The sequence below is a fragment of the Balaenoptera borealis genome (genome assembly GCF_965194805.1).
Source record: "Balaenoptera borealis genome assembly, chromosome: 15".
NCBI lineage: Eukaryota > Metazoa > Chordata > Mammalia > Artiodactyla > Balaenopteridae > Balaenoptera > Balaenoptera borealis.
Genome location: NC_138871.1, coordinates 59,218,213 through 59,244,072, shown reverse-complemented (window position 1 = coordinate 59,244,072; position 25,860 = coordinate 59,218,213). Strand labels below are relative to the sequence as shown.

At 40.8% G+C, this 25,860-nt stretch overlaps 1 protein-coding gene across 12 annotated transcripts in view; it reads right to left on the bottom strand.

Annotated features, from left to right (window-relative positions):
• SLC8A1 (solute carrier family 8 member A1) overlaps window positions 1-25,860 on the bottom strand; it is a 426,970-nt gene that overhangs the window by 12,666 nt on the left and 388,444 nt on the right. For 11 of the 12 annotated variants that reach the window (XM_082358042.1, XM_082358037.1, XM_082358041.1 and 8 more), the window contains one exon: window positions 4,945-8,292. In XM_082358042.1, coding sequence (XP_082214168.1) covers window positions 7,916-8,292 — 377 coding nt within the window. In that variant the 3' untranslated portion in view covers window positions 4,945-7,915. Of the gene's footprint in view, window positions 1-4,944; window positions 8,293-25,860 lie in introns of those variants that run through there. The other variant, XM_082358038.1, reaches the window with a different exon arrangement.

Genomic DNA, 25,860 nt, shown 5'->3' with positions numbered 1-25,860 from the left:
CACAAAAGTTTAGTTGAGGAAATATCAATAAAATAAAGTCCTTGCAATATTTCCGATAGTAAGTGTCCCAAACAGAGTCCAATATGTAATGAAGCATTTGACCAAATAGGCTCCAGTGACTTGGCATGAACATCACACCCCACTCTGTACCCACGCCGCATCCTTCCCCTTGGAGAAATCTCATGTACCAACTGGTTGAAAGGGCTAGTTTGCCTGTTAGTAAGATCTTGGCAGCAAAACGCTAAGGGTAAGACAACCAGTGTATGTGAGAGTTGAGGGTGGGTTTAGTTGAGAATATCTAAGCTAAACTACAGCTAGTGGAGAATCTACATGTCAGTAGATGATTAGGTATTTGTGGCAAAATTAGGTGGGAGTCCCATTCCTTTTGTCCCAACACGCCAAAACGCATTTCTAGAAAATATCTACTAATGTATGGGGGCTGATCTGCTCAGTGATATGTTTCCAGGAAAATATAGCACTCAAATCCCCCAGGATTTGACCTAGATGAGGATTTTTTTTCACGAGCTGTATTCAAAACCCCCCAAAAGACAGAGGGTAATTGGAAAAGTCAGAAAGGAGCCCTAATTGATCCAAAAAACTTTCTATCAGAAATGCTTGCCAAATGAGGAAAGAAAAAAATGAATTTCTTTATTTTAAAAATCTACGTATGTTTTTAGAAGGATAGATATAATTAACAGTATTCTAAGCAGTTTTCAAACAACTTTGAATTTACATCTTTAACTAAAAAGGAAAAAAAAATTCAGGAATATGTTTCCTTCCACATCTCTCCCCCCCTTCTCCCATTTATAAGAGATCTGATAAAAAGGAACACCACCCTGACATGGGCTTTTAGGGCCATCCTAGACATCTGAAAATGCCATTTGAGTTCTTTGACATACATCATCTATTTTTGTATTTATGTATCTCTATGCTCTAGGAAGAGATGGGATAGAGGAGATTTACTTCTGAAACCGTATCTGATTCTCACAGAAATAATCTTCAAATTAGCATTTCAAATCTTTTTGCTTGTTTGTTTTTACACTGGTTGAAATGGCAACTTTCCATAAAAAGAAGGTTGAAAACAGCATTTCTATTTGCTGTTCGTGAAAAGGTCAGTGTTTCACAAGCCTTTTAACTATTGATAGGTCTGTCTGAGCTTTATCGTTTATTTGGGCTAGATTCAAGCTCAGTATCCCATCTGATGTGTTATTATTTTAAATATTCAAATTATTTCTGAAATGTAAATCACATCAAAATAGAATCAGCCTTTTATAAATGAAATTATCAAGTTATTATGTTGTGAAATTTAGAAACTTCATGGCTTAAAAAAAGAGGATGGAAATTATTGGAGGCATTTTTATGAGACACCTGTATAAGTCCAGTGCATTACACAAAGTAACTCAGCAGTATAGAAAAGTGTGCCAAAAGCATACGTTTTTTTTTTTTTTTTTTGGTTGCCAGAGCCAATGGTTATGCATGCTCAGCTTTGATTTTCATATAAAAACTGAGAATGAGAGTGTTAATTGTACTGTTGTTTCTAAAAACTGGGAATCTATCTTCTGTAAGGATAATGGCTTTCAAATATCTTAGACAAGGGTAGCCTGGGATGAGATCTTAACAATTTTCTTTTGGCTAATTCTCTCATTTTTAAATATGTTCTTGTCAAGCACATAGATAATTCTCACCCACATCATTATTTTAGCCATGTTCTTTAATTATATGAGTATCATGAGAATGGAAAATCTTTTAAGATGTCTTCCTTGGGAAGAAATTACAAATTTTAACGTTGAGTATAAGAAGGTAGAGAATTATTTTTCTCACAACTAGACACATGGGCCATATCAGCTTTATCTTAAATATTTATATAATTTAGTCTTTTTAGGTGAAATATTTTGAAAAGTGGTTATATATTTGGTATATATTTAAGAGAAACTGTTCCTTCCACTTGGAAAGAACGGAAGCTTCACACTGGAGGATGGGTCACTGCAAACCTAGGATCATGTTTTTAGGAAAGATCTCCTTGGAGAATTTATCTATTGCTCTACCATGTGGCTTTAAGAGGTCTAATAACAAATGCTGTAAATTAAATGTGGGTTATTTCAACTTGGGAATGTAGGGGAAATGTCTTTGAAAATCTCTAGGCCATATCCTTCCAGGCAAATAAACAATTTCCAGTACAGAGGGCTGTATAACCATTCTAGTAAATTAATTCCCTTCTACACTCCTGGATTTGGGTAGGTAGATCTCTTTGCAGTCAACAAATTAGGAGGGCTGGGCTCTGCATTAACTGTCAAAATTGACTCAGTAACATTGAAGTTAGCTAATTTCTCTCTTGGTGTGTTTGGTTACTAATGTGAATTTCCCTGCCATTTGCATATCATGAATGTAATAACTACAGAGAAGCGTTTGATCCACTCATATTTCTTGGAGGCATGGAAGCTATATATGATGTGTTTCGATGGTTACACACTTCACGTTTGGAGATGGACGTGGGGGTCTTTATCCTCGACCCATAGCTACATATGTTTATAGAATAAAAGGCTAGGTAGGTGGGCACTAAAACATGAAGCATGTGATCCAGAGAGGAACAAAATTTACAGTGCTGCTGCAGTGTGTAGCTGTAGGGTCTAGTCCTGTCCTAAACATCTACAGAGATACCACTGTCTGATGACTGTTTTCCAGGTGGAACGTCATTATATTTGACTTTCCAATAACAAATTCACTTTCAATAAAACATGACCAGAGTATTTTTAGTATGAACCTTTTGCGCATTGCTGAGAGGTAATAGTAAACACTACTAAGGGTAATGAATATGATGGGAATAGCCATGGAAGAACTACAAAGGTTGGAAATCGGGGGAAAAAAAGGCTAAGATTGCATATTCCCAAGGGGACACCTCTCTGGATCTCTGAGAAAAGGTTAGACTGCATGATTCTAAAGAATGTGAGCAGGTTAAGCATCTGTAAAACACTGCATTGATTACCAGGCAATTCTGGGCAAGCAATTCTTCCTGTAAAGACATGGGTCATCATTCTAACTACAAAGTTATGTTGCTTTTTTGAAGTTATAATGTTCTGTTCTACAAATCAATCAGTCAATGAAAATAATTTATACAATGACCACTGATTTAAAAGTCCCATAGGAGATTCAATCAGAGGACCTTTGACAAAATGGAAATTGGGAGAGCCTCTGAATGCATCTTTTTGGATATCTTGGCAGGGAAAAAGTCACAGCTAGATACTCACCCATTTCTCATTGGCTGGAATTCTGAAGCACTCTCTCCCTTGGGAGTCCCACCACTTAGTGGTTGCTCCTTCTATAGGTAAGACATTCTCTGCTTTGGGAGATGATTAACCATGGCCGGATTAAGCTCTAAAAATTAAATGTCTCTTACAATTGTTTCCCCTTCCTATGCTATCTTTACAGGTGAAATACCATCAGGACCGACCAACACTTGACATATGTTGGGTGGAAGACAATGAATGTGGCTAGAGGTGATAAGAACACAATGGTTGGAAAGAAGAGCAGAAATGCAATCCATTACCAAAATCTGTAAGTAGAGCTGAATGAAAGTTAATGAATCCACTCATCACAGCACCTTTCTTTCTTTGTAAGATAAATATGATTTTTGTATGTCTCTTCTATGAGATATGCTTGTTTATCAATTGAAAGGCTCAATTTTACCAACAGCTGGGATGTCTTGGCCAAGTGCAGTGATTACTACAACAAGAGCCAAGTGCCATTTTTAGGTCACTGTAAGATCCAGTGTCGTACATGGTTGATCATGAAATGGCCAAATATTCTTGAAGTTATGAAACTATACTCATGACTTGCTCTGGATATAACTGCCCACAATCAGACACAGACAGAAAACCATAATCAAAAGAGAAACTACACATCTTGAGCCAGGAAACACTGAAAGAAGTCTTAAAGGAGTTGATTTACATTCTTGAGAAAGTGAAGTTTTGTCACCATTAGAGAATGTAGGGCTTCATCATCTACCAGAGGAAATTTGTTATTTTTCTGATTGCTCCCACAGTGTTCTCAGATGTAAGCAGCCAAACTGGTGAATCTCACTTTGACAGATTAGGAGCAGGGGCCCTGGGCTGTGGAATCAACAATGAATCTAGCCCCCTGTGGACAAGACCATGTGTACAATGATCTTTTATTAATCGTGAGACCACTGTGTGGGGGGGAAGGTATTGCATTAGGAAGTCTCATTGTGGATGAGAGCCACCTATCAGAATAGCTGCAGAGTTGAAGACAGCATGCTTTATAAGAAAAAATTATAAGAAGAAAAAACTTAGTGTGTTTATGCTATAAGCCACCAGAGCAAAGCTCTATAAAACCTTCACTGGTGGAAGGCTTTAATCGGAATCTTTGAAAGAATAAAATTAGCTTATAAGAGGTTAGAATCATTGGGCCACGGCATTTTGCTGAAGAGTTGCTAAACAGTCAAGGCTACTCTGGTCACTGAATTATTCCTTTTGCCGTAAAGAAGTAGATGTTGGCTGCTCATTCTGTGTTAAACCAAAGATTGGGTCCCAAGAGACACATTAATTGTTGATCCAAGAAAATTACCTTCCCCTAGGAAAGTGTTCTGTGTATGACTATATATGGATATAATATGGGAATTCTAAAGAATAATATGAGGAATTCTAAAGAAAAATTTAAAGACAATGAGATGCATAAAGTATCATTTATCTCAATATTCTGACCCTGTGCTCCTTTGGGACATTAAAAGGAAACAATGCACGACCAAAGGGTTGACATTTGCCAAGTCGAATACTCGGCATCTGTTTTCTTTCTTTTGGATGAGGATACCAATTGCACAATAATACCTTTTTGGTCTTTATTTCTTCAAAACATGAAAACAAAAGATGAAGCAGATGACAATGAGAAGAGAGAAAACATTCCATACAGAATATGCTGTATCACTAGTGATTAAATCAGAAACAATTAGAAACTTTATTTGTCTGTGTCAATAGTGTGTACCATTTATAAGGAACAGCACAATTAGTGCACTTCCCCCCCACCCAAGCTGTGCATAATACACACAAAATAATCAAACAAAATAATTTTACACGACTATAATTACTAATACAACCCTGAACAACCAGAATCATATTTTCTCTAAAACATGAAAATTTAAAAAGCAAACAAACCAAAAAGCTTTGAAATTGAAGTTGACCAACGCCAAGGATTTCTTAAAGTCCTTTGTGAAAATTTGCTATGGGATTATTAACATTCCAAATATGGCTAGAAAGGAGGGCAAAGTCTTTCTAATGTTTCAACAACTCATATCCCTTGACAATTTACTTGGTGTTTCTAGGCTAGCTTTCTATTTAATAAATCTTCAAAAAAAAAAAAAAAGGGGGTTAGAGTTTGCCCTCAAAGGAGTTAGGCCACCAGTGTGTTGGGCCATGACAGGTAGAGGTGAGGCTCCAAGAGAGAGGAGAAATTGTAGAGCTGTGGGGGGCATAGAAAAGTACTGCTGTCCAACAAAGATAAAAATTGGGGTTAATTGGGCCTTCTCAGTGATCTGGATCACCAACACAATTGCCTTACTTGGTTTAAAATGGGAAGATGTGCAGATCTGCAAGATTGGCTAAGGATACATAGGATGCTTTTCGTACCCTATGCCCTATACTGTCTCAGTTAAAGAAAATCTTAGATATTTAGACAAGAGGGTTTCAGAATTGTGTTTTTCTCCTAAGATCAAACTGTTTCCATGTGGCTGTGTTAACCCCCTCTGGGCAGGGATCTGGGCTGTCTTGTCCATGGTTTCGTCCCCAAGAGGTAGCACAGTACCTGGCATATTGAGTGGGTAACCAGCATTTAATTATTCATTCGGTCACCCAATGTTTATTAAATGATGAATGAGCATGATTATTAAGTGGAAGAAGATACAAATTAAAATTGTTGAGAGTTAAGTACCTTTGAATCAATACAGAGGGCTTAGGAGTGTCTCCGGCCTGGGATTCTTTATGGATAGAGAAGTGTCTGAGAGGGGACCTAAGTCATTCCATTTATACCTCATTCATGGACTCATGGCTTTGGAATGTTGGGTTTATCCACACTCTCTGATACTGTGAAACAGAAAGAGCCATTCCTTTTCCAGGGTTAAAAATCTCCCAGGGCAATGCTCCTGGGAGGCACTAATCATCCCATTTAATTGCTTCCTCCTTAGTCCTAAGTAGAGAAGATACACTTTTAAAGGCCTGTTGCTCACCATGGCTTCTTTCCTCCTCAGGAACTGCAGATACAATCAGAGGGGTCTGGACGGTGAAAGAAACAGGGCTCCAAATTGCCTTTTACATACAAAAATAAAATGAACAAACCAGCACTATCTACCATCTGTGCCAGACAGAGCAGATGTGAAATAAATACTTTGGGGGCACGGGTGTTGTGGGAACGGAGGCTTTCAAAGCTCAGGCACATCTAACACATCCCCTTCTCTACATGCCGTTCTCCTTGGCCTTCCTGAACCAACAGGTGAGTTTTTGAGGCTCTGATGTATACCAAGTGGCTAATTTTCCATGAAGATACTTTGTAGTTTGCCTACTGTCCTCTCAATAGCTTTAACTTCCCATGTTAACAGTTATTGCTTCTTAGAAATGAACATGCAGATCCACGAATAAGCCATTTCCTCCTTTTATCCCTAATCAAACTCAATAACAACACAAAAGTTACAACTCAGGTGAAAAGAAAACTCACTTATGTCTTCAATGTCCAATCAATCAACGTTGCCCAATGGGAGAACAGTATATGCTATACTCTACTATATACAGATACGCTTTGTTTTGTTGTATTTGTGTTTCATCCATGCACTGTGTAACAGGTATCACAACAACATTCCCAAACAGGCACATGAAGGAGGAGCAAATGTTCGGTCATGGCTGGAACAGGAGTGTGCAGGCCATGGATGCTTTCGAAAACAAAACTGATGGACGACCCCAGGCAAGAGCAACATGGGACTGGGACACGTACTGATGCAAATGGAAAAGGATGATGTGCTTTTGGAATGGGGTTATTCTTCCTGTTTGTATGAGGGGTGGTGAGCAGGAGGGGAGGCGGGTTGGGATGGGGGGGCCTGGGGGGTTAGCAGGGCTGGAACACCAGAATATAAGGGCCTTGCTAATCACAGTCTGGCGCTAAAGAGATAAGAAAGGATTTTGCGTGTTCCTGGGAATCTAGGCACGATGTTCCTGTACCTGGTGAACAAGAGTGCCCGGCCTCCTATCTTTCACTATCAGACTCTATCTATCTAGGACCATGACTTTTCTGGGCTCCATTCCAGCTGCCAGGTTTCTTCTTGGAGGCAGCTTCACACCTCTCTTCCCATCCCAGAGATGAGCATGAAATTTAGTTATATGGTGAAGACATGCTTCTTTCTTCTTCCATGCCCATTTCCTCTCTTAATCCAAAATAATTTTTTAAATGTTTGGGGGAAGGGAGAGTAATCTCAATGATTTCCACTTTTACCCAAAACCCATTTGCATTTAGATGGGTCATCACCTCCCACAAGAGAAGCCAAAACCCTGAACCTCCCCAAAAAAACAAAACAAAAGCCTAACATCAACTACCTCCCCAAACCCCCGCCCAAAACAAGCAAAAACAAACAGAAAACAAATCAAAGACTTAACGATTTATGAAGCCGGGGAGAACACACAGCCCTCAGAGGCTGAGCTGCAAAGATGGCCCTGCCTCCACGCCTGGTTCAACGTGACGAGGCCCCTGGGAACAGGAGGTGATGCCTTCTCACTCCGGCCCTAGTACAGAGTCTGCTCGTGAAGCTGGATTCCATCAGCAGGTAAGTGGACATGACAAATGTCAGTTTCTTCTGTTCGTTATACATAATTTTTTATGTATATATATGTATATATATATAAATTTACTACATCTGATTGTTCCTTTAGAAGCCTTTTATGTGGCAGTAGGCCTCCAGGGAGGAGAAGAAAATGTACAAGAGCCACAGGAGCACAAAGAGGCAGGATGTGAGGAGCTTGGCAGTCCGGGGCCCACCCAGCTCACCTCCGATTTCTGGCCTCCGCCGATACAGCAGCACCCCGACATTGATGAAAGCAAAGATGGTGAAGAGAGTGACGGAGAAAGCTAGCGTGCCAGGGGACACTTTGAACTGTTCCCCGTTGGCCGCGTGGTAGATGGCAGCGATGGACCAGGCCACGCCAATTCCCAGGAAGACATTCACTGCGTTGCTGCCTGTGACGTTACCTATGGATGCATCTGCGTACTGGTCCTGGGTGGCGGCCACTTTGCTTGCAAATGTGTCTGTGGAGGAAGAAGAAAAAGGCGATGACACTTAGCCACTTAAAGAGGTCTGTGGAGTGCTGGCAGCTTCAGCTGTGTACTCTGGACTGAAACCCCATGACCAGGACCGAGCTTCGATGTTCCCTCGAGTCCCAGTCGTGGGTGCAGAACGACAGGATCCAGGTATCAGGACTTGCTGACTTACAGGTGACCTTGGTCAAGTTCTTCACCCACAGATACCACAGTTCTTGGTAACACTGAGTTTGCAGGGAGGCATTTTTCAGAGCGTTATCACGGCCTACCTACATCAGAATCAGATGGGGTCCTTTTTTTTTTTTTTTAAATTTTATTTATTTATTTATTTATGGCTGTGTTGGGTCTTCGTTTCTGTGCGAGGGCTTTCTCTAGTTGCGGCAAGTGGGGGCTACTCTTCATCGCGGTGCGCGGGCCTCTCACTATCGCAGCCTCTCTTGTTGCGGAGCACAGGCTCAGCAATTGTGGCTCACGGGCCTAGTTGCTCCGCGGCATGTGGGATCTTCCCAGACCAGGGCTCGAACCCGTGTCCCCTGCATTGGCAGGCAGATTCTCAACCACTGCACCACCAGGGAAGCCCAGAGATGGGGTCCTTCTTAAGAATGAATATTACCAGGCTCCGGCCAGCCGTGCTAGATCATAGCTGCCGGGACTCAGGAACATGTTTTTACAACATGCCAAAAGATTCTAGGTGAAGCAAACTTCTAGTGAAGTTTGAGAATGGCTGCTGAAGGGTATTACTGAAGGCTGCCGTAGCATCAGCTCTAGTTTATAGATGAGAAGGTGCAGGGGTCAGGAATTATTTCCAAAGATTCAAGAGGAAGTCAGTGGTGGAAGTGAAAGTAACTGACCCATGATAACAACGGACATTTGCCTAGAGCCTTACAGATAGGAAAGCAGATTCACCTATGTTATTGTGTTGATGGTGACAACAATTCTATGAGGAGAGGAAACGTTATAGGTGAGGATACTGGGCTCAGAGAGGTGCAACATCACACAGCAAGGAAGAAGCCATGTTAAGGCTTGAGCTCAGGCCTCCTGCCTTCATGCAAATGCTGTTCATCGTTCCATCTCACCCTTCCCTGGCCTGGCATGTTAATGGCCATCCTCACAGCTCTGTTCACCAAGAATCCTGTATGCATCTTTTCTCTGAAGCTGGGAAAATCATCCATTTCCTTTCTCTACAGGGAGTAGGACAAGATTGACTTACACTGGGTGAGTAGAGCACAGGGGCTTAGTGCAAACTTGAGTCAGAGGGTGTCGAATTCTGCCTGCACAACTGCATGTGTGACCCCAGGCAGATTACTTAATTTTTCTGAGACTCAATTTCCTAATCTGTGAAATGAGGATAGTAATGCCCACTTCAGAGTGCTTTTGTTAAATTGAGCTATTCTATGTAAAATGCCAACGTTTCTTTGTACAAAGCAAGAGTAGCTCTTTTTGTTGCTTTGGGAAGACAATGTGAATGGAGCTGCCTAGACCCATTTATTAAAAGTTGACGCTGGATCTGAAATAGCTCCCTTTATTAAGAATGTGAACAGGACTTGTAAGATATTCAACTTCCTTTCTATATGCTCACCTAGTTACCGGTATCAAAGTCCTTTCAGTTACCTCTGCAAAATACGTTGCACAGTCGGTTTAGAGTAGATATTAGTAACTGTCAAGTTGCACTCACGTTTGCAAAGCCAGCAAAGGCAGGTATGCTGTTACTACAAGGCATTATGCTCTGAGCGTGCGTGTAGCTGTGTGATATCTGGATTACTCTCTCCCCTCTGTTGCTATTCGTGGCCACTTCCAATGAGGATGCTACATAAAGCACGTACGTTTCTATCAGCCTGTAGATTCTTGTGCTTTTACCATGGGTGCTGAGAGGCTACTGGCTCTGTGGTGTCACATTCTTTCTGAAAGGGAAGTGGTTAACCTTGAGGGCCCACCTCACTGATTCTGACCTGTCTGTGACGGAAAGCAGATTTTAGTCGCTGTTTTATAAAGAGGCGGACTGCTTACTCTGTGCTACGCATGTTACGCGGATATTTTCATTCAACCCTCTTATCAACCTTAGAGAGTAGATGTTATTATTCTGCTTTTACAATGTGGGAAACAGTGATGTTGTGATAGTATGCCTCTTGGACAGGGTGTCTGTCAACAAAGCAAGGATTTTTGAAACCAAATCTGTTTGATTTCAGAGCCCCTTCTCACCCTAGACCTCACTGCCCCTCCTAGGAAGGCTAAAGGTTTCCTTCCCTCTCGGTCCATTTCAGGTTGCCCTGTGCCTTCCACTCAGAAACCCTGAAGCAGCTCCTTCCTGTATCGGTGAGAGCAAAGACTGAAGGAGGTATAGGCAGCTTGCTAACCTGCCCTGCTGGACGGGGTGCTGCCTTTTTGCATTCGTGATCGATCACACACCGCAGCCCTCTCCGGACTATCACAACAGAGGCCGGTGAGTAAAAGCCCAGTGAGACGATCTTCACGGTCTCCTGCTGTTCATTATTAAGAGTTGTTAGGACCTGACACAGCAGCAGCCTCAAAAACAATGAAGTCATTTTGCTTTGACTTTTCGAGCAAAGTCAGGTCAGCGAGGAAAGTAAAGGAACAGAGTGTAAAGCAGGAGAAAGCCACTTACAGCTCAGCTGCTGCTGAGGACCCCCTGAGATGTTATTCTGCGCTGACATGGCCGCTGGCGGCGCCTAGTGACTGGGGGGTGCCTCCCCCCCCCCACCCCATGCTGCAGGGGCGGGGACCTGGCATGTTCCACGGCATACGCATGCATACCCCCCCCGGCACGCTGTATGTGGCACACTAGACTTCCTGGGTGCCCCGTCTCCACTCGGAAACCCTGGACTTTCTGGATGGCATCTCTGCTGCCGCCCCAGAAGGGAATGAGGCACAAATTCAAAGATTCACTGGGTCTGCAGGGACTTCTTCTCCCTTAAGCCATTTTTCAATAGCCTATTAATGTGAATAGCACATGAGAATTCTTGTAATAATAGGTTCCTGTTTACAAATGCCTTTCTTTGGATGCTCTGAAAATTAGTTGCCAAAGTGATTAGCTTCTCACATAAATGAAACATGTTTGGGCCTCTGAATCAGGGAGGTTTTTTTTTTTACCTGGGTTACACAGCAGACCTTTGCTTTTCAATTCAAAAGCTGTGTAAGAAAAATTGTAGAAACACAAGTACATCCAAACCATCAGCCTTAACCGCAACAGAGACAACTCTGTTTTCCAAATGAATTGTGATGGAATCTCCCCAAACTACCTTCTCTCACTGCTGCTTAGTGCACAGACCAGCAGACCACAGACTGCAGGCGAGGCCCTGCCAAGCCTGACCCTGAATGCCAAGCCTGACCCTGAACGCCAAGCCCGCAACCTGCTTATGGCTGAACAAGGCAAAAGCCACTCAAATGCCATTCCCCAGAGTGAAGTCCAAACACGGACTATTGACATGGCGTAAGAATATTCAGAACTTGGCCCATTACATACAAACATACATGAATCAGATTTCCACTGTGATTGGTACAAACTAAGTTATGTTGATAATCATGTACATATGTGTGTATATCTATACCTACATATATACTTCAGGTTAGTATTCTAATAGTAATTTTTGCTTCTGACTCCCACCTTGAATTCTAATGAATTTTATTTTTATATTTTTCCTTTCTATATTATAAACATCTTTATTCTCAAACTTCAGTTCTAGTCATTGCTCAGCCATATTATACTTTGTTTGCAATGTCTTTTATTATCTAATAAGATTCACAATAGGAATACTCTAGGCACATGAACTAGTCACTATTCTGAGCCCTTTGATCAGCCCCTGTAAACTTCTTGACAGAAATGCAAGCGCTAAAATTATACTCCTTTTTTTTTTTTTTTTTTGGCCGCACTGCAAGGCGTGCAGGACCTTAGTTCCCTGGCCAGGGATCAAACCCGCGCCCCCTTAATTCTAATAAATTTTAAATTAGTCGTAGAGTTTTAAACTTTTGGTCCTGCCTCCTTGGTACCCACTAACAGGGAAGATTTGTTTGGGAGGCAGTGTGGCTGGAATTAAGCCACATGTTACAAAGTCAGGACATAATTGTTCTCTGCGTCTAACCTTGGTGGCTAAGTCAGCTAGTCAATATGCAGGAATATTGACTAGATATCAGCACACTCCCCTTTCCTCCAGAAATGATTTTTTAACTGAACTTCTCAAACTTTATCGCTGCATACAGACTAAGCCTCAAATATCTCTTCTGTAAAAAGGATAGTTCTTACAGCCCTGCAGGTCACAGGAAGGGTTTACGTATTACCTAGAGTACCAGCCCACGTGGTTTATCTTCGTCTAGACTCTTAGCACGTGCTGGGGGCCAGCTGTGCAACTCTCAAGCGCTTCGCGCTCAGGAGCAGATTTTGACTGGAGCCCAGCCTGCTACGGAGGCATGGTAGCTGCCTCCCATCACCTGTGAATTACTGATGACGCAGGGGACAGGCCAGGTGGTTCAGAGCTTCCTGCTGCGCTAGTGGGAGAAGTCTCATCAAGGGGACCCTCTGTGCTCTTCTGTCAGTCAGTGTGTTCTTGGGCAAGACACTCACTCTCTTGGGGGGGGTTCTGGTTTCCTAACTTTACTGTTTGGGTGGTACATAGAATACATCAAGAGACTAAATTCATATATATGGTTTTGGTGGGATTTTTCTTTTTTGCAGGCGTTTGTACATGACCACCCACCTTCCTTCAAATTGACGAATGATGACGATATCTCATTTTAAAGAATAAATGACCTAGATGAAATAGTCAAAGTGATCTCTAGACCTGAAGATCTTGCCAGTGATGAAACTGTGGAAATATTTATGAAGTTGAACCACACAGCACAGGGTCATTTGACCTCTTAAAAATAGGTAAGAAATGTTGGCAAGGTTACTTACTTCAAATCACATGACCCTTTATATGAGTGTAGCCATGCAATAACTGGTGGCAGTGATGACTGCTTCAGATACTGTGTATCATGTCAATCAAGTGTGCATATCACTGGCACTGAAAATACTGGGATAGCCAAGTTTAAAAAAAAAATGAAGATCTGGGGCTCCACCCTTCACCCACTTAATCAGACTCTCTGAGAAAAAGACACAGGAATACGCGTTTTAATAAGTGCCTGAGGTGGCTAGCTTTTACACCAAGGTTCAAGAACCACAGCTCTCAGGCATGGAAATGGAAGCTACCACTCCCAGTGCCCACAGTTTGGGGGGGGGGGGTCTTGCTGGCAGGAAGAGATGTTTGAGTTTCAGGGAAGCAGCTAATTGAGGAGAGACAGTGATGCCCTCTGATAGAGTGGTCATTTGCTCATAAAACAGCTTGGTGGAGGGGCTGGGACTGCTTGACCATGAAGTCTCCCACTCTCAAGTTGTGCTATACTCTCAATTAATTTTTTTTGGAAAAAAAAAAAAAAAACCCATTCCAGCACGGCAACTATAAAAGGCCAAGGAAAGAGTGAAATTTACTTAAATTAGTTGAATTCTGGCTCTTTCACTTGCCAGGTAAGAAACTTACCTACTTTAATATGGTTTTGAGGGAAATAATGAGTTAACATGACAGTGCTCAGAATAGGGCCTGGCACTTAATGAGTGCTCAATATTAGTAATTACTTTTACAATACAACAGAGCCAGATCCCAAGAGAATCCGTAAGTGGTCTGGACTTGTGAGTTACTGTGATGATTCTAAACTTCTGGGGAGTTATAACACCCTTTAAAGACATATTAACTTTATGGTCCTAGGTATTTAAAAATGTGGTAGAAAATACAAATATTCTTAAAATCAAAGAGATTTTTAGTTTGAAAATTCCATATAACCTAAGTCATAAAAAGACATGAGAGATCTGGTTTATGGCCCTAATTTTACTAGTGACTGAAAGGCAGACCTCTTTGCTTAAAGAATGTATGTATTCCTCTCTATTCTTTCCTCTCTTCTATGCACTTTTTGTTTCCCTCTCTGAGGATTCAAATGGAAATTTTATTTATGTTCTAATTCCTCTGTCACTAAGAACCTTAAACAAGTTTTTGCTTTTGGTTGTGATATTTATTTACCCTAGTAAATATGAAACCCACACTTTCTTACTTACATACACATACTCACTTCACTGGTTCAAACGAAAAGAAACCTTGTTGGGCATCCAAGTGAAGTTTAAGAGATCAGGGAATTACTGATGTTTGACTGAATAATGACCAGTTAGGAGAGAAGTTGTAAAAACTGAAAAAGGGAAAAACACTTAAAATTTCTGCCCATAAAAACTGTCCCTGAAAAAGAAATGGAGACAATGACACCTATTTTTAGAAGAGAAGAAAAGAGGTAAATGAAAAACTCAAGAGGACTCATGTTGGCAGGTCAGAACACCTGTTTCTACTCATTTTTATCACCAGGGTAACTTCTGAAAAATACCAAATTGTGAGGTCCACTCTGAGTTTCTGCTTCCTTGGTCTGGAATGCGGTCTGAGCACTGGCATCTTTTAAAGCTCCCCAAGCGGACTGAGGTCCACTAACCAACTACTCAGAGCCCTTGCTTCACCCTCTGTGTAAGGACAACGGCACCTTCCCTGGATTAGCTGAGATAATGCATGGAATAGCTCTGACATGTAGGTCAACAAAATCAGTATTTTGGGAACAACAGGGTGGACACAAGATAGCAGAGTAGAAGGACGTGAGCTCACCTCTTCTTATGAAAACACCAAAATCACAACTAACTGCTGAAAAACCATCAACAAAAAAAACACTGGAACTTACCAAAAAAGTTATCCTAAATCCAAAGCCAAAGAAGCCACAATGAGCTGGTAGGAGGGGCTCAATTGTGATAAAATCAAATCCCATACCCACTGGGTGGGCAACCCACAAACTGGAAAATAATTATGTCACAGAAGTCCTCACAAGAGTGAAAACTCTGAGCCCCATGTCAGGCTCCCAGCCTGGGGGGGTCTGGCAACAGGAGGTGGAACCCCCAGAGAATCTGGCTTTGAAGGCCAGCAGGGTTTCATCACAGGAATGCCACAGGACTGGGGGAAACAGAAACTCCACTCTCTTGGAGGGAACACACACACAAGGTCTTGTGCACACCAGGACCCAGTGAAAAAAGCAGTGGCCTCATAAGGGCCTGGGCCAGACCTACCTGCTGGTGGTGGAGGGTCTCCTGCGGAGGCAGGGGTGGCTGTGGCTCACTGTGGGGACAAGGACACTGGCAGGGGTAGTTCTGGGGAGTACTCATTGGTGTGAGTCCTTGGGGAGGCCACCATTTTCTCACCAAGACCTGGCCCCACCCAACAGGCTGTAGGCTCCAGTGCTGGGACTCCTCAGTCCAGACACCCAACAGGGCAGGAACACAGCCCCACCCATCAGCAGCCAGGCTGCTTAAAGTCTTCCTGAGCATATAGCTGCCCACTAAACTCACCCCTTGACATGGCCCTGGCCACCAGAGGGACATACCCAGTTCCACCCACCAGTGGGCAGGAACCAGTCTCTCCCACCAGGAAACTTGCACAAGCCTCTGAGACAACCTCATCCACCAGGGGCCAGACAGCAGAAACAAGAAGAACTACAATCCTGCAGCCTGTGGAACAGAAACTGCAATCACAGAAAGTGAGACAAAATGAGACAGGAGAGGAAATGTCCCAGATGAAGGAACAAGATGATAGAACCCCAGAAGAACAACTAAGTGAAGGGGCAATAGGCAATCTACCCAAAAAAGAATTCAGAGTAATGATAGTGATCCAAGATCTTGGAAAAAGAATGGGGAGACGGAGCAAGAAGATACAAGAAATGTTTAACAAAGGCCTAGAAGAACTAACAAACAGGAACAATACAATAACTGAAATGAAAAATAAACTAGAAGGAATCAAGAGCAGAATAAGTGAGGCAGAACAACAGATAAGTGACCTGGAAGACAGAATGGTGAAAATTACTGCCATGGAACAGAATAAAGAATGAAAAGAAATGAGGACAGTCTAGGGGACAACATTGCACACACCAACATACACATTAAAGGGGTCCCAGAAGGAGAAGAGAGAGAGAAACAACCTGAGAAAATACTTGAAAAGATAACAGCTGAAAACTTCCCTAACCTGGGAAAGGAACCAATCACCCAAGTCCAGGAAGCACAGAAAGAGAGTCCCATACAGGATAAACCCAAGGAGGAACACACCGAGACACAGAGTACTCAAATTGACAAAAATTAAAGACAAAGAAAAAATATTAAAGGCAACAAGGGGACAACAACAAATAACATACAAGGGAACTCCCATAAGGTTATCAACTGATTTCTCAGCAGAAACTCTGTAGGCCAGAAGGGAGTGGCACAATATATTTAAAATTATGAAAGGGAAGAACCTGCAACCAAGAAGACTCTATCCAACATGGCTCTCATTCAGATTCAACGGAGAAATCAAAAGCTTTACAGACAAGCAAAAGCTAAGAGAATTCAGCACCACCAAACCAGCTCTATAACAAATGCTAAAGGAATTTCTCTAGGTGGAAAAGAAAAGGTCACAACTAGAAACAAGAAAATTATGAATGGAAAAGCTCACCTGTAAAGGCAAACATATAGTAAAGGTAGGAAATTACCCATACACAAATATGATATCAAAACCAGCAATCATGAGAAGAGGAGAGCAAAACTGCAGGATATTGGAAATGCATTGGAAATTAAAAGACCAGCAACTTAAAACAATCTTGTTTATATACAGATTGCTATATCAAAACCTCATGGTAACCAAACTGAAAATCTACAATAGATATACACACAAAAAAGAAAAAGGAATCCAAACACAACACTAAAGTTAGTCATCAAATCACAAGAGAACAAAAGAGGAGGGAAGAAAAAAGGCCTACAAAAACGAACCAAAAACAATTAAGAAAATGGCAATAAGAGATACATATTGATAATTACCTTAAACGGATTAAATGCTCCAACCAAAAGACATAGACTGGCTTGAATGGATACAAAAACAAGACCCGTATACAGGCTGTCTACAAGAGACCCACTTCAGATCTAGAGACACATACAGACTGAAAACAAGGGGATGGAAAAAGCTATTCCATGCAAATGGAAACCAAAAGAAAGCTGGAGTAGCAATACTCATATCAGACAAAATAGACTTTAAAATAAAGAATGTTACAAGAGACAAGGAAGGACACTCCATAATGATCAAGGGATCAATCCAAAAAGAAGATATAACAATTGTAAATATACATGCACCCAACATAAGAGCACCTCAACACATAAGGCAAATCCTAACAGCCGTAAAAGGGGAAATCGACAGTAACACAATAATAGTAGGGGACTTTAACACCCCACTTTCACCAACAGACAGATCATCCAAAATGAAAATAAATAAGGAAACACAGGACTTAAACAACACATTAGACCATATGGATTTAACTAATATTTATAGAGCATTCCATCTAAAAGCACCAGAATGCACATTCTTCTCAAGTGCACATGGAACATTCTCCAGGACTGATCACATGTTGGGCCAAAAAGCAAGCTTCAGTAAATTTAAGAAAATTGAAATCATATCAAGCATCTTTTCTGACCACAACACTTTGAGGTTAGAAATCAACTACAAGAAAAAAAAAAAAACTGTAAAAAACACAAACACATGGAGACTAAACAATATGCTAGTAAACAACCAATGGATCACTAACAAAAAAATCAAAGAGGAAATAAAAAAATACCTAGAGACAAATGAAAAGGAAAGCACAACAATCTCAAGCCTATGGGATGCAGCAAAAGCACTTCTAAGAGGGAAGTTTATAGCAATACAATCTTACCTCAGGAAACAAGAAAAACCTCAAACAACCTAACCTTATACCTAAAGAAACTAGAGAAAGAACAAACAAAACCCAAAGTTTTGTTTGTAGAAGGAAAGAAAGTTAGTAGAAGGAAAGAAATCATAAAGATCAGAAATAAATGAAATATAGATGAAGGAAACAATAGAAAAGATAAATGAAGCTAAAAGCTGGTTCTTTGAGATTAACAAAATTGCTAAACCTTTAGCCAGACCCATCAAAAAAAAAGAGGGAGAGGGCTCAAATCAATCAAATTAGATATGAAAAAGAAGTTACAGCGGAAGCCACAGAAATATAAAGGATCATAAGAGACTACTACAAGCAACTATACGCCAATAAAATGGACAACCTAGAAGAAATGGACAAATTCTTAGAAAGGTACAGTCTCCCAAGACTGAACCAGGAAGAAATAGTAAACATGAACAGATCAATCACATGTACTGAAATTGAAACTGTGATTTAAAAACTCCCAACAAACAAAAGTCCAGGACCAGATGGCTTCACAGGCAAATTTTATCAAACATTTAGAGAAGAGTTAACACATATCCTTCTGAAACTCTTCCAAAAAATTGCAGAGGAAGGAACTCTCCTAAACTCGTTCTATGAGGCCACCATCACCCTGATACCAAAACCAAACAAAGATACCATAAAAAAAAGAAAATTACAGGCCAGTATCACTGATGAACATAGATGCAAAAATCCAAAACAAAATACTAGCAAACTGAATCCAAAAATACATTAAAAGGATCATATACCATGATCATGTGGGATTTATCCTGGGGATGCAAGGATTTTTCAATATCTACAAGTTAATCAGTGTGATACACCACATCAACAAGTTGAAGAATAAAAACCATATGGTTATCTCAATAGATGCAGAAAAAGCTTTTGACAAAATTCAACACTGATTTATTATAAAAACACTCCAGAAAGTGGGCATAGGGGGAACCTACCTCAACATAATAAAGGCCATATATGACAAACCTACAGCTAACATCATTCTCAATGGTGAAAAGCTGAGAGCATTTCCTCTAAGATCAGGAACAAGACAAGGATGTCCACTCTCACCTCTTTTTTCAACTTAGTTTTGGATGTCCTAGCCATGGCAATCAGAGAAGAAAAATAAAAGTAATCCAAATTGGAAAAGAAGAAGTAAAACTGTCACTGTTGGCAGATGACACGATACTATACATAGAAAATCTTAAAGATGCCACCAGAAAACTACTAGAGCTCATCAATGAATTGGTAAAGTTGCAGGATACAAAAATTAATACACAGAATCTGTTGCATTTCTATACACTGACAACAAAAGATCAGAAGGGGAAGTTAAACAATCCCATTTACCATCACATCAAAAAGAATAAAATACCTAGGAATTAACCTACCTAAGGATGCAAAAGACCAGTACTCTGAAAACTGTAAGATGCTGATGAAAGAAATCAAAGATGACACAAACACATGGAAAGAGCTAGTGTGTTCTTGGATTGGAGGAATCAATATTGTGAAAATGACTGTATTACCCAAGGCAATCTGCAGATTCAATGCAATCCCTATTAAATTACCAATGGCATTTTTCACAGAACTAGAGCAAAAAATCCTAAAATTTGTATTGAGACACAAAAAATCCCGAATAAACAAAGCAAACTTGAGAAAGAAAAATGAAGCTGGAGGAATCAGGCTCCCTGATTTCAGACTATATTACAAAGCTACAGTCATCAAAAGAGTACGGTACTGGCACAGAAAAAGAAATATAGATCAATGGAACAGGATAGAAAGCCCAGAAATAAACCCTCGCACCTATGGTCAGTTAATCTATGTCAAAGGAGGTAAGACTATATACAGTGGAGAAAAATAGTCTCATCAATAAATGGTGCTTGGAAAACTGGACAGCTACATGTAACAGAATGAAATTAGAACATTCTTTAACACCATATACAAAAACAAACTCAAAATGGATTAAAGACCTAAATGTAAGACCTGATACTATAAAACTCCTAGAGGAAAACATAGGCAGAACACTCTGACATAAATCACAGCAATATCCTTTTCGACTGTCTCCTAGGGTAATAGAAATAAAAATAAAAATAAACAAATGGGACCTAATTAAACTCAGAAGCTTTTGCACAGCAATGGAAATCATAAACAAAATGAAAAGACAACCCACAGAATGGGAGAAAATATTTGCAAATGATGCAACCGACTAATTAATAAGGAATTAATCTCCAAAATTTACAAATAGCTCATGCATCTCAGTATCAAAAAAACAAACAACCCAATCAAAAAATAGGCAGAAGACCTAAATAGACATTTCCCCAAGGAAGACATACAGATAGCCAAGAGGCACATGTAAAGATGCTCAACATCACTAATTATTAGAGAAATGCAAATCAAAACTACAATGAGATATCACCTCACACCAGTCAGAATGGTCATCATCAAAAAGTCTACAAATAATAAATGCTGGAGAGGGTGTGGAGAAAAGAGAACCCTCCTACACTGTTGTTGGGAATGCAAATTGGTACAACTACTATGGAGAACAGTATGGGGGGTTCCTTAAAAAACTAAAAATAGAACTACCCTATGATCCAGCAATCCCACTCATGGGCATATATCCAGAGAAAACCATGGTTTGAAAGGATACATGCATCCCAATGTTCACTGCAGCATGGTTTACAATAGCCAAGACATGGAGGCAAACTAAGTGTCCATCAACAGAGGAATGGATAAAGAAGATGTGGTACATATATACAATGGACTATTACTCAGCCATAAAAATAATGAAATAATGCCATTTGCAGCAATATGGATGGACCTAGAGATTATCATACTAAGTGAAGTAAGTCAGACAGAGAAAGACAAACATCATATGATATCGCTTCTATTTGGAACCTAAAAAAATGATACAAACGAACTTATTTGCAAAACAGAAACAGATGGACAGAAAACAAACTTATGGTTACCAAAGGGGAAAGGTGTGGGGGGAGGGATAAATTGGAAGCACGGGATTGACACATACACACTGCTAGATAACCAACAAGGACCTACTGTATAGCACAGGGAACTCTGCTCAATATTCTGTAATAACCTAAATGGGAAAAGAATTTGAAAAAGAATAGATACATGTATGTGTATAACTGAATCACTTTGCTGTACCTGAAACTAACACAACATTGTTAATCAACTATACTCCTATATAAAATAAAAAGTTTAAAAAAATCAACATTTTGTTATCAAATAATTTTTCATTTTGATATGTTAACTTGAATGTTTGCACTTTGCAGGGTTACCGCTGGGACTTAATTTTCCTATGATGTATCTGAAATCCTGGTATATTTCAAGTTCAAAGAAAGATTAATTCCAAATAAAATAGAAAAATAATAGAGGTTTATTTATCAGGGAACACAAGGCAGAGAAGAGAATGAGTGATAACCAGCAGTGCTATTTGAACTGCCTTCCAAACTAATTTGATACATGTTCTCAAAAACAGTAAACACTCCACTCCTAAACATACCTATAACATATAGTCCCATAACAGGATTGTTTTTCAGAACAACGTTCATGAATGTCCAAGAGTGGATCCAAGGTTCCCCTTCCTTGTTCAAGCTCTTAGTTTCATGGCGTTTGCTAAAATTTTCTAAAGTCCGTGATTCTAAGTCTTTGATGTTAGTATAAACACTTTGAGCCTTCCAAAGAACTCTGATGGTTTATCTGAGATGGGGCTCTTCAATTTCTCAGTCATCTGTTCCCCCCTCTCACTCTCGATCCTGAAAAGAACCTTAAATCAACTAGCTGGGTGTAGAGGAAAGAAACTGTGTTCTGACCTGCTGTCTCTTGAGACCTGGATTAACACGGTTCTGGAGTGGATCAGATTATGTATGCGTGGTACCCTGGGAGTCCTGCTTGTTTACTTCCCCAAATAAAAATGTTGATGCAGATTATAGTGGTGGACATTCCAATGTGTGCCTGATCAAGTAAGGGGTACAAGGCTGACTGACTTTAAAGAAGTCTCCTTGCTCTGGTAAACCAGTAGCTGGATGACGACATGGTGTCCGACAGTTCCCAGTTGGTCCATGTGAGGTAATGGTTCTGCTTAGCATGGAGATATTGGGTTGGCCAAACAGTTCATTCCATTAGTGAATACATTGTTCAATAATATTCTTGGTGAAAATAAAAAATGTCTTTTATTTTCACTTAAAACCGAATGAACTGTTTGGCCAACCCAATATTTAGTAAGCTGAGGCCAACTGTGAGTGGCCAGTTTGGTCACCTGAGTCTATGTTGCTCTGGATAACGATTACTGTTACTGAAGAATGCCAGTCCTAATAACTCTGGCCAGCATAATATATCTTGTTATGGTAGTAAGGAGCCTAAGCTTAAGTAAGACCTGGTTCTACTCACATTTGTCATGCACTGGCCGTGTGACCTCAGTATAACCTCCCTAAGCCTCTGAAACCTCATCTGTAAAAGAGGTGAAATACAAGTCCTCATGTGTATGGCTGTTAAGATAATTAAAAGAAGTGATGCAAAAAGGCTTAGTGTGGTGTCTGGAAATTAGTAGGTGCACAACAAATGCTACCTATTATTATATTTCAGAAATCTTTGTTCTGGTGATAACAAAGGAAATGATGATATTAAGATCTTTTATTATGGTTTCCTTCAGCCAGGTGATTTAGGGTTAATAGGCCTTATGCAGGATTATGGGAAAATGTGGTTCTGTGTTTGATGTCCAGAAATGATAGAGGAGATAAGGACAACAATAGTTAACATTTATACGGCTTCCTATGTGAAGCACTATATGTACATAGATTCTCATTTAATCCACAAACAGCCCTTTAATGTGGCTACTATTATCATCCCTATTTAACAGATGAGACAACTGAAGCCCAGAGTATAAGAAATTTGACCAAAGTTACATAGTCAATAAGAGGTGAAGCTAGGATTCAGACCAAAGGAGTGTGACCCTAGCTGGAGTGCACGTTCTTAACCACAAGTCCATGGGGTGTTGGTAAGGACTAGATAACTGACATACTTTAAACTTGAAAATGGACAAAGGGTTCAAAGAAAATGTACAGAAACTACATCACATTCAACTATGATTGTAAGTACATGGTGTTAAAACTGCTGATCATTTTGAGAGATCAATGACTGATAAAGTAATTGTTTTGACTCCTTCTTATGTTTCTGGCTCCTCCCAGAATTACATTTACTCTGTCTTTAACCCATAAAAATGGGTTTGAATGAATCTACATTAAAAAAATAAAGTCTTTGATATTTTGAATTTTTAGCCATTAATTCTCTTACTCTTATAATGAAGCTTTAATAATACCAAATCCATGAGGGTAAAAAAATCAGTAAGATGTAGTCAAGCAACATTTTCAGAAGGAAAAAAGGAAGGGCAGAATTGGGACCAAAACAAAGAGCTGAATTAATTGTCACTTTCCTAAGCCATGTTGGTTTGTTATTAGAAAGATACAACTGAAACTCCCTTCTTGCCTCAAAAACAGTCCAGTGCTGCCCTGCACAAAAAATTGTCCCCCATTTTGCTTCTCCCTCCTTCTCTCTCTTAACCTTCCTTGCATTTGAAGACTGGTTCTTTCTTCTATGCTTTGTTCTATTTTTGGGAATATCCATCTCTCATCTGAATCTTCTCAAGTCCTCTCCCTCCTCTTTTGAAGTCCTACTTTAGACATGGTAAAGCGAAAGGTCCCCCAAGTCTCACTAGAGCTAAATATAGCTGAGAAGGATCTGAAAGAAAAATCTGGAGAAAAATGAAAACAGAAACCCTTGCTCTCACCTCCAGGTAGCCTTAATGAGTCACAATGGAAACTCCCTGTCTGGTGGCTATATGGTGTGATTCTAAGTCTATGGATCTAGACAATACACTGAAGACACTCAACCTATGCTTTTACCCTGTGGGTGTCTATGCAGCTTTTTATACTACACAGAAATTCTCTTTTTGAAGAGGTTGCTTTGTGTATTATAAGCTCAGGAGAACATAAAAATTATTAAAAGTAGGCAAATGGAGGCAACTCAATAAACATAAAAGGCCAGTGCATACAACTTCAACCCAGCACTGGAGGCAGCAGGTGAGACTTGAGGGGGTTCTGGAAAGTTCTGACAATTCTCCCATTTCTGGTTCCTCCTTTCCTTGACTTGGTGTAACATTTCTCCCATTAATTCATTCCTATGAATTATATGGTGCAAAAAGACATATGTCCATCAAAAGTCTTAAAAACCCACAAAATCTTTGGTCAAGCAATTCTACTTCTGGGAATTTAGAAGTAATTTTACAAGTGTGAAAGTTTTATGTATGGGGATGGTCAGAGCACAGTTCTTATGTCAGAGAAAAATTAGCAACAACTGAATTGTCCATAATTTTGGTAAAATAAATTGCAATTTCATATAACATAATATTGTGTAATTGTTAAAATAATGACATAATGGTACACTCACTAGCAAAGAAAAATGTTCATGATGCATTGCTAAGAGAAAAAGCAGGTTATATAACTATGTCTAGTATGAGTCCATTAAAAAGTGGGGGTAAATATTTGACATGTCTCTGTATACACATTTTTGTGCAATTTATTTATGTATCCCAGGATTTTAAAATCTGAAAGATGGGAAATCAAGATGGAGTAAGAGGACATGGAACTCCCATCCCCCCATGAATAATTCTCACTTAAAACTAACTGGAAACTGGTAGAAGGACTCCTATACAACCAAGGCTGTAAGAAAGATACACACATAGGTAGGAAGGAAGAAAAGTGATTAGTTCAGGACCTGGGCCCCTAGAAGGGGACTCAAGAGGAAAAGGGAGATTACGAGAGTGGACCTGTGGAGTGAGCAGGTCAAGCTACAGACTGGGCATCACAGTTCTGGGGTCCTACTCAGAGGAGAGAGGCCCCCTTGCCTGGCGGGAGGAACACTGGGTCAGATGGAAAGGCTGGAGAAGCCTGGATACTGCTCATGAGGAGCGTGCATGTGTTGACCAGCTCCCAAGGCAGGGCAGAGAGAGGTCTACCCTAGTGGCTGCCAGGTTGCCAGTGACTGCCTCAGTCCACTTCCCAGCCTGACCTGAACAAATGCTCTAGCCCTGTTTACTCCACACCACAGTGCAGTACTGGATCTGGGGCAGCCAGGACCAGGGAAAAGACTAGACCATGGGACACAAAGGTGACCCATCCTGGGGAGGAGCCCAGGTGGGCAGCGGTAGCCAGTGTTGTCGCTTACTCAGGCAGCACACCAGGAGCCACCCAGATCACTGAGAGAGGCCCCTCTACCGTGACTAATCTGCCAGTACCTGCTAAGAGTCCATGCAGGTCCTTGCCAGACTTGCAGAGTAGTTCTACAATAGGGCAGGGGTGGCGGAGGCAGGGCTCAGTGATTGGCTTTGAGAGACAAAGGGGATTCACACCCAAGGCTGCATCTGAGTGGAGTAGCAGATGCCTATACAGGCCGTGCATCGAACCTCTGTCTACATACAGGCCCCACATGCTTCAGCACACCCCTCTGGGGCAAAGGCCCTGGTGCAGGGAGAGGGAAAAACAGACTCTTTAAGGGAAGAGAGTCAATTGAGCCCGGCCCTCAGGGTTTCTGCTCCAGCAACTTGGGATCAGACCATGACCCTGACAAGGCAGTGATGGCCACTAAGCAGAGAGGAAGTCCCACTTCACACCTGGCATCAGCTCTAGCCCTCCATCTCCAGCCCTACCCCCTCCCAAGGTGATAGCTGCCAACACACCCTGA